The sequence below is a fragment of the Sceloporus occidentalis genome, unplaced genomic scaffold, assembly GCF_023333645.1.
Source record: "Sceloporus occidentalis isolate IW3139 unplaced genomic scaffold, rSceOcc1.0.p SCAF_1, whole genome shotgun sequence".
In the NCBI taxonomy this organism is placed as follows: domain Eukaryota; kingdom Metazoa; phylum Chordata; class Lepidosauria; order Squamata; family Phrynosomatidae; genus Sceloporus; species Sceloporus occidentalis.
Genome location: NW_028316981.1, coordinates 97,467,342 through 97,480,752, shown reverse-complemented (window position 1 = coordinate 97,480,752; position 13,411 = coordinate 97,467,342). Strand labels below are relative to the sequence as shown.

Below are 13,411 nucleotides of genomic sequence, written 5' to 3'. Positions count from 1 at the left end.
ACTAGTGGATAGGTCGAGGGTAAAACTTAAGGTCATGTAACAAAGGATGTAAAGGATGACGCAAAGGAAAATTATGCCAAAAAAAGAAAATTCTGGCAGGCATAATTGTTTGTGCTCATCCTAAAGGCTGGATGGATGAGAGAGTAGATAGAGGGGATCCATGCTTCTTTTTGGTGCTTCCAGGGTGTACTAAGCTCTTGCCTTTTATCACTCTATTCAGAGGAAGGGGATGGTTCTTTTTACTTACATCGACCCGTGGATAAGTCAACACAGGGTTTTTGGGTCAATTTTTTGACTAAAATTTTTAGACTTATACATGAGTATATACAGTATTTGCCTTTTTAGCAGTCCATGATAGAGTTTCTACTCTTGCAAATATTGAGGTTTCTGATAGTTATGCTGATAGTTCCCCTGTTGTTTCTCTTTCTTTTTTACTTCCCTATTTTAAATACCTGTATGTCACAGGTAAGTACTCAAACTCGCTATTAGTTTATGGTACTGAATTCATCAATTCAGTACCACAGATATTGGTGGCTTCTCCGTCATTGGGATGTTGAATGTCCTTTGGGTGTCACAGTGAATTTTAAAGGATCTCTCCAAGGTGTTGAATACTGCTTCCTCCTCCAAGTATGTTCAGTATCTTAGATAATTGTCTTAGTGTTTGGACTGTGAAAGTCAGAGTGGATTGACCACCACAGTGACATGGAAGCCAGCTAGCTACCATTGACCAGAAAGCCCCAGATGTGAAAGCCATGGTGCCATTAGCCTTTTTAAACACTGATCTGTGAAGATACCAAAAGAAATACAAAATTCCTAAGATATCTTTTGCAGAAGAGTGAAGGGGTTGGAAAGTAGTTTATCCTTTTCTAGCATATTCGTCTATTTTTATCTTTTTAGGCTAGAAGAATTTGAGTACTGTGGCCTTATTGTCTGCCTCTGGGAGGCCTCAAAGTAAATGACTTTCATAACTCCCATAGCTTGGCTTCCTTGCTTCAGCTGAGGCAGCGTGTATCCATTCATCATTCATATCATATATACACATCCAGAATGGTTATTTCCCCCCTCTTCCTGAAGTGGTGGTTTATACATGTGATTACTCTGAGTGATACCCTCAGTAAGCTTTAGGGAAAAGAAAGCCTGTAGCATTACAAAAAACATTATAAGAAGATTGATGCAGGCAGATTTAGCTGTAGGTAGGGTTATTTGTTTGACTTCAGAATCAAAACATGTGGGAGGTTGTTGCCGGCAGACTCATAGTAATGCTGGCAAGACAAAAAGGAAAGGAAAGAATCGCATCTAGTGGGAGTGGAATGGGGGTGGTGGGTTTAATTCCTTGTGCTGTGACGAAGAGGTGTTTTAAATTTCAAATAATCTTATGGACCCAGGTCTGTAAGCTTCCAATAGCCTTTTCATGTCAAAAAGTACAGACTAAGAGTAGAACTTGAAAAGATACTAATTAGTTACAGCTATAATTCCAAGGGCCCCCAGGGTAGTTTGCTGTATATAAACTTCCAATGGCCTTTTCACATAAAGTAGAAGCACAGAGTAAGAATAGAGCTTGAAAAGTTACTTTAAAATTAATTGCTTAACCATGACAATTCCATGCCTCCCTGCAGTAGTTTGCTGTATATAACCTTTCAGTGTGGTCTTTTTACAAGTAAAAGTAATGACTGAGATTAAAGCTTGGAGAGTTACTTTATAAAGTAATTAGTTACAGTCATACTTCCAAGAGTTTCCAGGGTAGTTTAAAAAAGCCATCAAAACAGATCTCTTCCGACGGGCATTCCCAGACTAATACATGGGCCCTCTCCACTGCCCCATAATTGTGGCTCCTTGACTCTCTCTTAAATCGCCTCATTGTAATTACAGATTTTATTGTAATTTTTATTGCGATTTAATAACTGATTTTTATGCTGTTATATTTTAATTGTGGGTTAAGGATTGTGTTATTATTTTACTATGTTTTTTTTTTATTGTAACCTGCCCTGATCCTCCAGGGAGAGGCGGGCTATAAATTATTATTGTTGTTGTTGTTGTTTCCAGTGGACTTTTCAGAAGTCATAAAGTAAAAGTACAGACTAGCTTACAGTCATTATAGTTGATTTCTTTTTTAAAGTGACACTTTCCTCCCCTATTGCTACTTCAAAAAATGTAAATGCTAAATTCTAAAAAATATAAATGGCACACAAGCCAGGACTATGACCTGCTCCACCATTCAACAAAGCTGCAACCCCATAGCTTTACAATTTTAAAGAGTATATTTACAGCACAAAAGAAGTGAAGTTATTCCTCGACAATTTACATTTGTAATGTATTATGTGTTCATTATTGGGAGAAGGAACTAATCACAAGAAACTACAGCGAACCTGCTTATCAGCAAGCTCTGGATCTGCGGATTTAATCCATCACATATTGCAAATAAATAATAATAATAATACCTGAGATCTCTGCTCAACTCCAATGTCTTTGTGCAGCTGCTGGCTGTAATGCCTTCACTCAGGAGTCGCACTTTTTGGATGGCAGCCTTCACGTGGCAGGGGTCATAAAGAATCATGCCAAGTATCTGGACCGCTGAGGCAGGAAACAGCAACAATTAACAGACGCACCACATCAGTTAAAACACAACAATTAAAATACTTACCAGTTTAAAAGGACATGCATGCAATTTAAATGGACAAAGTATACACATATTAAAACAATCCACATTTACATTTAAAATCATCTGGGTTATACGGTATTTAAAATGACACAGGGCCATATAAAATAGTGGAGGACTTGAATACTCATGTTTTTAGTTACCCAGTATGGATGGGTGTCCTGGAACCCAACACCAATGGATACTAACAGCCCACTGTAGTTATGTGTAACTAATGACTTGCTTTTAAAAAAAAAAGAAGAAAAAATATTTTTAATTAAACATAAATACAACCACATATACTTCTTAAACAAACATCTGAAACAAAACAACAAACCTAAATGTCAAAACATAAACAAACAATACCAACACTACTGATTTCCCACCTCCAAACTGATAATTATATTCTACTATTACTGAATTTCATTTGTATCATATTTATGTTTCTATTGCATATAACCTCTGTTTAATTTACAAAGCTTAAAACAAATATATAGCCTCTGAAGGGCATGATCTGCCTGTGCCTTGAATGTAGCAGTGCATACTGACAACATTTGGAGAGGAGATGAAGAAAGGGGAGAGAAACTGTGAGCGACTGAATCATCTCCTAAATGTATTGCAGTAGAAAACTGTCTCTCCATCCAGGGACGTAGCCAGGATTTTGGGAAGGAGGGGTTCCAGACTAAGTGCCACCATTATAATGGGGCAGCACGCACCATTCATTTTATCTAACGGAAGGGGGGGTACGGACCCCAAGAACCCCCCTCCCTTGGCTACGTCCCTGCTCCATCCATAGGTGTCACAGCCTAGGTCCCATTCACATTACACTCTCTACTAGAAAGAGCACTATACAATTATAGCAGTAATACCATTGTCAAGGTAAAGACACAGACACCTAATCCGCTGCCCTAAGGCAAGAACATCCATTCTCCCACCCACTCCAAATGACCCTTTTCCAGGGACCAGTCCATGTAAACTATATTGTTTGAAGGAAAGAAAAATACTGGCACAGGTCTAGGGAAGGTATGTTTTCATAAAGTATGTACAGAACAAATAGATGTCTACCTTTACCACTTTCTCTAATCCGACATCCTCCAGACATGTAGAACCACAACTACTACCATCCACCAGTGGCCATGCTGAGGCTGTTATAGGTCAACACATCTAGAGGCTACTGTAGAAAGTGGCATCTCTGATTAGAACAAATGCAACCAGTGGAAGAAAGACTATGATTTATACACACACACACACACACACACACACACACACTGACAACATCATGATGACAGTGGCTGAAGATAAGTTATTATCTCATTTTTAAAACCCCACATGTGAAAGTTGCTAAAGAAGGCAAATGTGACTTCATGGAAAGTTACGTCTTGTCAAGGGATATGACCCATAGCAATGCAATTTCCCATTGAGTACTAGAGTGTGAGAAAAGAAAACAGAAAATATGACACATTTCACAATGTATGGGGACATACAGCTGAGGACAGAAAGATGGGTTATCAGATGGTCCTTTCATTTGAGTCAATAAGACCATTGTTTTAGACTCAGAGTCAAACAAAAGAAAAACTCCAGGGATCCTAGTTCTGATTTGCCTTGGAGTGGCTGGTCGCATGCTGAGTCAAACCTATTCCCAAATACAAGAAGAAACACAAGTCCAAAGGATCAAAAATCCTGCATGTGTTTGTGGAAAGCCCCTAATGCTCCAGAGGAAAAGCAGGAAAACAGCCAGATTTAAATACTGCATAAACTCCTGAAATTTTAGTCAAAAAAATTGACCTAAAATCCTGAGTCGACATCCACGGATCAATGTAAAAGCTGTACTTTAAATTTTATTGAAAAAAAGAACTATCCTCTGGTGGAAGGCAAGAACGTTGTCTGTCCTGGAACACTGACTCCCTCTCCATTCTCTCATCCATCCTGCCTTTAGTATAAACACAAACAGTTAGGCCTGCTGAAATTATATTTTGTTAAGTTCTTTGGCATTGTTTTCCTTTGCTTTTCTCCTGAAAAAATTGCTTTGTTACATGCCCCAGAGTTTTCTCACTCAACCTATCCACGGGTCATATCAAAATCCATAATTTAGGCTCCAAAACATAACCTTGACTCATACATGAGATGGATTTATAGTTGAGTATATACGGTAAACAAAACAAAAAAAAACCCTTCTTACATTGGGCTTGAAAGAAGTCCCTAGATCATAAACTTACACAGTAATCTTAGTTGTGCCATCTCTCTCTTGATCAGCCAGGAAAATTCACATCTGTTCTAGAGCAGTCCTTCAGAATTTTGTACCTCAACCAGAGTGTTGCTAGGTTTTCTTCTTTCATAAAGGCTTCACATTTCCAAACTTCCTTGTAAACGGTCAGTTCTGCACACATGTCTTTCTTATCTTCATCTAACCTTTAGGTAACTTTCAGAATTAGGCATCTATTGTGTGTACTTTAGAGCATTTTCAGCTGGGAGCATTTGTCATCTGTAACTATATATAATGCTGGGGATAAGTTACAATTAGATTATCCAAATATTTTGCCTCTAGAGAGAATTACCTGTGCCTGCCTGGCCCAGTGATTAAGCAGAAGTGAAATAGCTTGCTTCAGAAAGCAGGTTTTGGAGACCTGCTAAAAGCCATCAATTTGGTAGTTACTTAAGGCAAAAACAGACAGTCCTAAAGGGACGGCATTATGCCGTCCCTTTGTGTGCCAGATTGAGGCCACAGCAACCGCATGCCATGGCCCTGATCTGGCCTTTTCCCAATGCAAAAAAGAGTAGCAGAAAGCCACTCCTTTTTGTGCCGGGGAAAGGGTGCTCCTTTTACTGCCACCGCAGCTCTTCTCCGTTCCTGAGGCATGCAGCATCTGGTCGCTGCGCCACAAGAGTGTTCCTACGCTACTTGCCATCTAGTCAGGCTGGTGGTGTGAGTTGGGGCATGAGGCATGTGGTTGCTATGCCCTCACGCCACCCCCAAGCCGGCTCTTATTGCCGGTCTGTTTTGCCCCTTAGTTCATTATTATCACTTTTTAAAAAGTATTATTATGTGGACACCATTAGGACCTCTTGCCTCTAGAATGAAGCTATCTCTAATCTTTATTGATACTTGGAGACAGTCTTGCAATGATTTCAAAGTTAATGCTGGAGGTCCATTTTGATAAGATAATCATAAAGACTTTAGGATTAAAAGCTAGGGAGTAGGCTCTGATTGAAGGAGTTTTGTTTTTCTCAGTGCAATCTGTTTCTTTTTACTTGGTAGCTGATGGGTGATGGTACCTCTTCATGCAAGTATTTCTCCACATGAGAGAAAAGGGCAGGCCCTTCCATAGTATGTAAATGTTTGTTGTAGTAGGGTTGGTCATCCCAAGACTGTTTGCTATATGAATCACTTGAACAGTGCAGTCAGGGCTAAAGTTACAGAGGACTCTGCTTCAGTTGGAGAGTTAACCTTTGACTCAGCTAGTTATTAAGTGGATATGTAATCCTAAGTATAAACACATTTTATTATCCTCATGTTAGATCATTTAAAAAGGATTTTCTGATTGTCAGAAAAGTCATCAACAGTAGTTACCCAGCAAACAATTAATTTTATAGAGCTGGTTTTGGCAACATGACAGGATACTTGTCTTTTAGGGCGTCTCAAGCTAGCACCACTGCTTAGATTATTCTAGTTTGTCTTTGATAAGAATGAACAGGTGCCTCACATCATTTGTCAATTGCAAACTACTGCCCATGTAAAATGGAAGACTTGACCTATGGAATATTATTACTTTTAATAACTTTTTTTGGAGGCGTGTGGCTCTACAAGATTTTAAGACTCATTGAATTCTCCTTTTTGCACACATTACTAAAAACTGTGGATGAGCATGACTGAAATTTTAGGGACCATAGATCTGTGAATAGACATCTTCATGATAGAATACTTAACAGCTTTACAGAAACTAGGACTCCTATGTTTCTTGGGAGACACCAGGACAGTTTTATGGAATAGGTTTGCTTCCACTAAAATGGTTATCACAAAGGTAATTCAGTCAGCGATTACTTTACTTTTTGCTTGTTGCTCTCCATGCTTTATGACTTTGATTTAATTTCAGCATACTGATGCTTTACCACCACTAAGGCACTGACTGGCTCCTTCCTAGCAGTTTGAACATTACACTATGAGTCTCTAATTTGGACCAGAGTCCAAATCCCTGCTTGGCCATCGAAACCCACTGGATGACCTTGGGCAAGTCGCACACTGTCAGTCTCAGAGGAGATTAAAGGCAAACCCCCTCTGGACAAATCTTGCCATGAAAGCCCTGTGATACCCTTAGGGTCACCACGAGTTGGAAAGAACTTGAGTGCACACAACAACAATACTGATGCCTGTCCCACTGCTAATGAACTGACTCTACCCTATACTGCTCTTTTATGCTTATACTTCCCCCTCCCTCTTTTTTAAAGGATAATTCCTCTGCTAGAGCATTCTTCACCACAGACCTCACCAAGCAACCAGTCCAGCTCTGATAGTTTAGATGTCACCAGACCATATTCCCAAAGAACAAGTCGCTATGACCTGGATGAAATTGATGCTTGTTGGCTGGAACTTTTCAACATGGAGCTCAAGGAAATGGGTAAGAGTGACCTTTTCACCTCTCAGTTGACTTTGTACACACAGCAGAAATATCTAGCTCTTCTGTCCAAAAGAAGGCTCTGTTAAATTGTTACACTATTGTGGTTCTTAACCTTTGTTTTTAGCATATGCAGCAAGTTTCCTAGAAGTGATATAAAAAGGAAGGGTGAATTACACTGAAGGATTTGGATTAGATGTCATCTTAATTTAGCAGTACGCTCTTCCCCTAGGAAGGCAAGGATAGCCAGGTTGCTACATTTGTAACACACACAGCCATTTTTTATCAGTAGGCTCACATATAGGCTGCCTGTTTTACTTCAGAGTAAAAGATGACATTCCTCTTACTTCATCTAACCCCACTCCCTTTGGCCAAGTTAATAATAATCTAAGTCCCTTCCATTAGTGCATCCAGAAATCTTGTATTTCAGTAAGAATTTTGTTACAATTTGGGCAAGATTGGAGTGGGGAGGTGAGACCTAATCATAACATTGTAGAACACAGAACTATTACAGGTTGATCTGTAGTGAAAAATGAGAAAAACAGAAGGAAGTAAAGTGATACTTTATGGGGCCCTGTTCCTTTGATGGGAAAGTATGCCATCCTCCAAGTTCTACTGAATTATTTTAACAACAGACCAATTCTGGCCCCAAGAGAACAGTCCTTTCCCCATTGCCAGTTTCTTGGAGTTTTTTTTTAAATCATCAAACAACTATGGTAGTTTTTGTCCTCAAAAGGAAAACAACATTGTAATTCGATCACTTATTACACAGAGACTTAATACTGTGAAGGAAAAAGGAGAACTACCTCTTAAAACTTTAGGCTCATTCTTGACTGCATATAATTTTGTCATATCCTACAACTCCTTCCTAATATCTTTTCCAAACCATTTTATAGGAGTGGGGTTTTTAACTGCTCTAATCCCAGGAGTAAACAGCTTTCTATTTTTTTCTGAATAAAACTGGCATCTTTCCAATATAAATAAAAATGTAGAATTACAAAAAGGGTGGAAGCGGAAAGGACCCCTTCCTTTCATCACCATCATATGTGTGTGATCAGCTGCCCTACTCAGTAGAAACACTGGGTATAAAGAGCTGTCAGCCGATAATATGACAAACATTTAACTGTGTCTGAAGGTTTTATTGGTTGCTACTGCTGCTGTGTGCGATAATACAGAAAGTTGGTCTGAAGTAATTTGGATCAAACAGTGAACTGCATTCACATACAGCAGTGCATCCTTTTTCCTTTCAAGCAGAAGCTGGGCCACAAATCTTCATTTATGTTTTTTATTAAGATTTCACACCATATATTGTGATCTCCGTTTAATCCACAGCTATTGTGTGATCATGACTAGCGAGACTTCAAAGGCTTGAAAAGTCCATTTACCATTAGACAGCCATCTCTCCCTCCTCCTTCTGTCTCTCTCTCACACACATACACACACAATCATATTCACACACACCTTTCTATTCTCCTGCCTCATATACTGACCTTCTGCTCTTCTGTGTCACAAATACATTTGCAGAAAAAGAGAATTAATTCCCAAGTCATTCAAGTTCATTATGATATTTATTCCTTTTACATGAGCTATACTATTTATTTATTGTTGCATTTAAGTCTCATTTTTCTCCAAGACATTCAAGGCAGTATATGTGCCCCCACCCCACTTATTCTCACAATGGCTGTTTAAAGTATGTTAGGCTGAGAGATAGTGATTGGCCTAGAGAGGATTTTTCCCCCTTCCCAGAGAACTCTTCAGACCTACTTTCATGGTATAATCACTATGGAGATTGTCAGATAGGGAAAAGGACATCCCTGTCCCGTCCTTGTTGCATCCATCCCGTACATTCATGAGAAGGACTTTCTCATGACGTTACACCGATCCAGACATTGTCCTGTTAGGGAAGCGCAAATGACAACAATAGTGCAAAAGACTTTCATATGACACTGCGCTGATCCTGTCGTTGTCTTGTGAGTGAAGTGGAATTGTCCCCTGACTTCCTCTCATTTTGTATTAGTGGAAGAACCTGTTAATACAGTTCCACTTCACTGGTGGCAAAATAATCAGATCAGCATGACTTGTGTGAATTTCTTTCTTGCGATCACGGTCACAAACAGGATAAGGACAGAAGAGCGAACTTCTCCAATCCTTTCCCATCCCAATCCCCATCCCTGTGTGATAATTTCCTATGGCTAAGTATGTAGGATGGGACTCAAACTCCCAGACTCTTGCTTCTTTAGTCTGTTATTAGAAACCAACCTTCTTCCTTGCGTGGTAACATCAGAAATCACTGGTGCTCCTCCTTTGGCATGGAGGAAATCATTTTGCATTCCCATTATATCTAGAAGGCAGAAGATGGTGGAGGCAACATTGACCCATGATTCCTCACCCTAAGGCCTTTTAAGAAGTCCTGAGCTTCTTGTGTTAGCAAAGGCTTACGTCAGCTAGCAGCCCTTGTAAGAAGAATTCTTTTTCCCTTTTTGGGGTGAGCAAGACAACTGATCCACTATGCTACATCTGTTACAGTTGCCACCCTTTCAAAAGGGGCTAGTTCAAAGGTACACAGCCCTATTGCCTTACTTAAGAATAATGTGATAGCCAAAACTATGGAGGCAATCTCTGCTTGAGAGGACACAGGATCATGGCTTGCTGACACTTTTTCCCACCTTCTTTCCTGTGGCAATCTCTTTGCAACAATTGCCTGGCAGTCCACAATTTTCCAAGTTCACCTTTTCTCAAGGGCCCTTTTTTGCTGAGATCTATCACAGTCTAACAGAACGGAGAGGTTTGTGCAGAGAGCTGGCCTGAGGCCTCAGGTGGCTCCCTAAGGATGCTTTTGTGGCCCTCGACATCTCCAGAATCCCCAGACCAACCTGTTTGTGCTGCCATCCTCAGCAAAAAGATGAATTACTGCTCCTGGAGGCCTCCAGGTGCAACAGTGTACCACTGAAAAAGTTGCGTACTGTTCAGCCTAAAATATAATACTGGTTTTGAGAACCAGAAGCAGACTTGGGGAGATTTGTTTGGTCTCCACCCCTGTGTAGTCCATGAGGTTCCCCATATAAACCAAGAGAGGGAGAACCTGTGGTTCTCTAATTCTTGAACCGTATTCCCCATTATCCCTAACAATTAACCATGCTGCCTGGGGCTAATGGGAACTGGAGCCCAACAACTCTGAGTTCCAGAGTTTCTCCTGCCCTGGTTAACACCCTTCGTAGCCTGTTCCACTCTATCTTAGGCAGAAACCTGGTGCACAAGATACCTAGAAGGGAATCCCACTCAGTACTGTGGAACTATGGCTTCTGCCACACTGCAGAATTAACACAGTTTGACACTGCTTTAACTGTCATGTTATGGAATCTTGGGATTTGTAGTCTGTTGTGGCACCAGAGCTCTCTGAAAGAGAAGGTTAAATATCTCACAAAACTATAAATCCCAGGACTCTGTAGGATGGAGCCATGGCAGTTAAGGCAGCGTCAAACTGCATTATTTCTGCAGTGCATAATGCAGCCTTAGTTTTTATGATTCTTTTACTAAGTTCTTACTGAATCAAACTGGTGTCTGAAAGTGATATAATAAGTGTGTATAAACTAGTTCCAGAGGGATTTTCATAACCACACTCATTCTGTTATTCTTTTATTACATCTGAATTTTGGTTAATTAATGGTGTGACTAGCATTGCTGCCTTCATCCTGTGCAAGGTACTATTGTAGGATAAAAGTAATAGGAAAATAACCGACAGGAAATCTCCAGGGCAGCCAGAGGCTGAAAACTCAAATAAATATTTGCCCTAGAATCCAGAGTCTCCAAAAGAGGCTCTTTTAAAATGGACAACTGACTGAAGGAACTTGGAGAGCTAGATCCACATAAATAAACCACAGCAGTGCTGATGAAGGAAAAACCGGAAAGCCCTGTGCGATTGGTTTGATGGCAGTAAAAAAACTGGACCAGAGATTTAAAACAAAATGATTTATGGTGTTTGGTGGTTTCTAATGCAGGAAATCAGCAAGGTAGAGACACTTTCTTCTAAAAGTACCCAAAATGAAAGGCTTCCCCAGTGCCTCTTAATAACCTGACCAGGAAACGTTGAAATCCTATTGCAATATTGAGCACATAAGCTAATGGCAACCAGATGATCATGACACCTGGGATTTTCTTTAGTATTTGGTGACATAGAAGGCCTTGCACCTACGAGACCAATCATCTGCTTCACATACAAGACTAACAGGCCCACTGTGACATGAGACCAGTCACTGGCATCAAGAGTGGAAGGGCAAATAGAAGAGACTGCAGGATTTTCAAAGGGGAAAAGTGCAGTCACCTTTTTTTGGTTTGTCTTTCAGGCAGGTCCAATGTACCAAGTCCTGTGAATGACTGAATGTTAGGCCCAGTACAGAATGGTGCAAAGTACTGGCCTGGGGCCGATTTTAGGGCTTGGGAGATTGGAGCGTCCTCACGCTCCCGAGCCCTACTGTGCCATAATGGCTCACCCCCATCCACACGGGGGTCGCCATGATGACATACGCGTGGTGCAGTGTCCCAACGGTGCTGTGCTGCACTGACATCATCAGCGTGCGAGGGTACTAATGGCGCCGTGCATGTGCACTCTAAGAAGAACCCGCCAGGAGCATTTTCTTTTTAGGACTCCTGGAGGCCACGCCATTTGGTTGCTGTGGGCTCCGTCGGGGGCAAAAAGGGGCGGCGTCTCACCATCCCTTTCTCCCTGTCTGCATCTCCCCCATAGAATCTTATAATTGGAAGGGACCAAGAGGGCCTTTTAATCCAACTTCGTGCCATGCAAGAATACAAAACTAAAATACTCCTGAAAGATGCACATCCAACCTCTGTTTAAAGACCTTCACAGATAGAGAGTCCATTATCCTCTAAGGCAATCTATTCTATTGTTGTACAGCTCTTCCAGTCAAGAAGTTCTTTCTAAAGTTTAGGTGGATCTCTTTTCTTGTTCTTTGAATCCTTTGGTTTGCATTCTAGGCTGCTGCCACACTGCAGAATTTATGCAGTTTGAAACAATTTTAACTGCCATGGCTCCATCTTTTGGAATCCTGGGATTTTCAGTCTGTTGGGGCACAAGAGCTCTCTGACAGAGAAGGCTGAATATCTCACAAAACTACAGATCCCAAAATTCCATAGCATTGAGCCATGGCAGTTAAAGCAATGTCAAAATGCATTACTTCTGTAGTGTAGATGCAGTCCTAGTTTCTTGAGCAGCAGAAAACAAGATTGCTCCATCTTCCATATTACACTCCTTGAGATATTTAGTGTCACTACACAGAATTCAGGATATTCCTTACTTTTAAAAAAACCTTTTAAAATCATGCTTAACCAATCCAGATTTCATTACAATTAAAGCTGTAATATGTATAAACTATGCCAATTGGACCACTTTTCATAGCTTATTTTGCAACTTAACTAGTATTTTAGTTGTGGAAGAGCAAAGAGCTATGCAAGGGATCATCTGCCTCCCCCCCCTGCAAACCAGAAATCTTTTTTAAATTTCCTATGTGACTTTTAAACCTCTCAGCAGACATCAGCGTACATAGTTTTCAAGTATGACTAGAATTACACTTGACCCTCCATATTCACTAGGGTTTCCGCTAATATGGAAAAACTGCAAATAACAAAAATGCCATGTTTTTATCAGAGAGGACACTTCTCTAGGAACCTCTAGGTCTTCCAGTGCAACGCTGTGGCCAACATCCAACAGACACTGACCATAGAACTGCACCGGAGAAGTTAGAAATGACCAGTAGAGCATTCTCTCTAGGAATCTCTAGGTCTTTCAGTTCAACTTTTAGTTAAAGTTGACCATAGAGTTGCAGTGGAGGACCTAGAGATTCCTAGAGAGAACATATTGATCAAATCCGTGAATAATCAAATCTGGAAATATCAAAGCCGCACCTCAGTATTGAGGTGGCTGAATTCTCCACCTAATACCACACGTTGCAGTTTGTCCCCACTATCATGGAATAGTGGCAAGGAACACCTCTATATATACATAGCCTATTATTTTGGTTGGTCTTTGTCTTGAACCTAACCATGAGCCCAAACGTGGCTAGAAACAACCAGCATACCTGCCATGCTTTGCCTATGGGTTAGGCTAGGATAGTTTTTTGCTTCCTCTTGGTTATCTACTACAGTAGTTTTC

At 40.5% G+C, this 13,411-nt stretch overlaps 1 protein-coding gene across 4 annotated transcripts in view; it reads left to right on the top strand.

The window, feature by feature from the left end:
* Nucleotides 1-13,411, top strand: part of JADE2 (jade family PHD finger 2) — a 232,061-nt gene that overhangs the window by 125,568 nt on the left and 93,082 nt on the right. For all 4 annotated transcript variants that reach the window (XM_089530074.1, XM_089530083.1, XM_089530064.1 and 1 more), the window contains exon 5: nt 7,079-7,248. In XM_089530074.1, the coding sequence (XP_089386200.1) occupies nt 7,079-7,248 (170 nt within the window). The remainder of the gene's footprint in view (nt 1-7,078; nt 7,249-13,411) is intronic.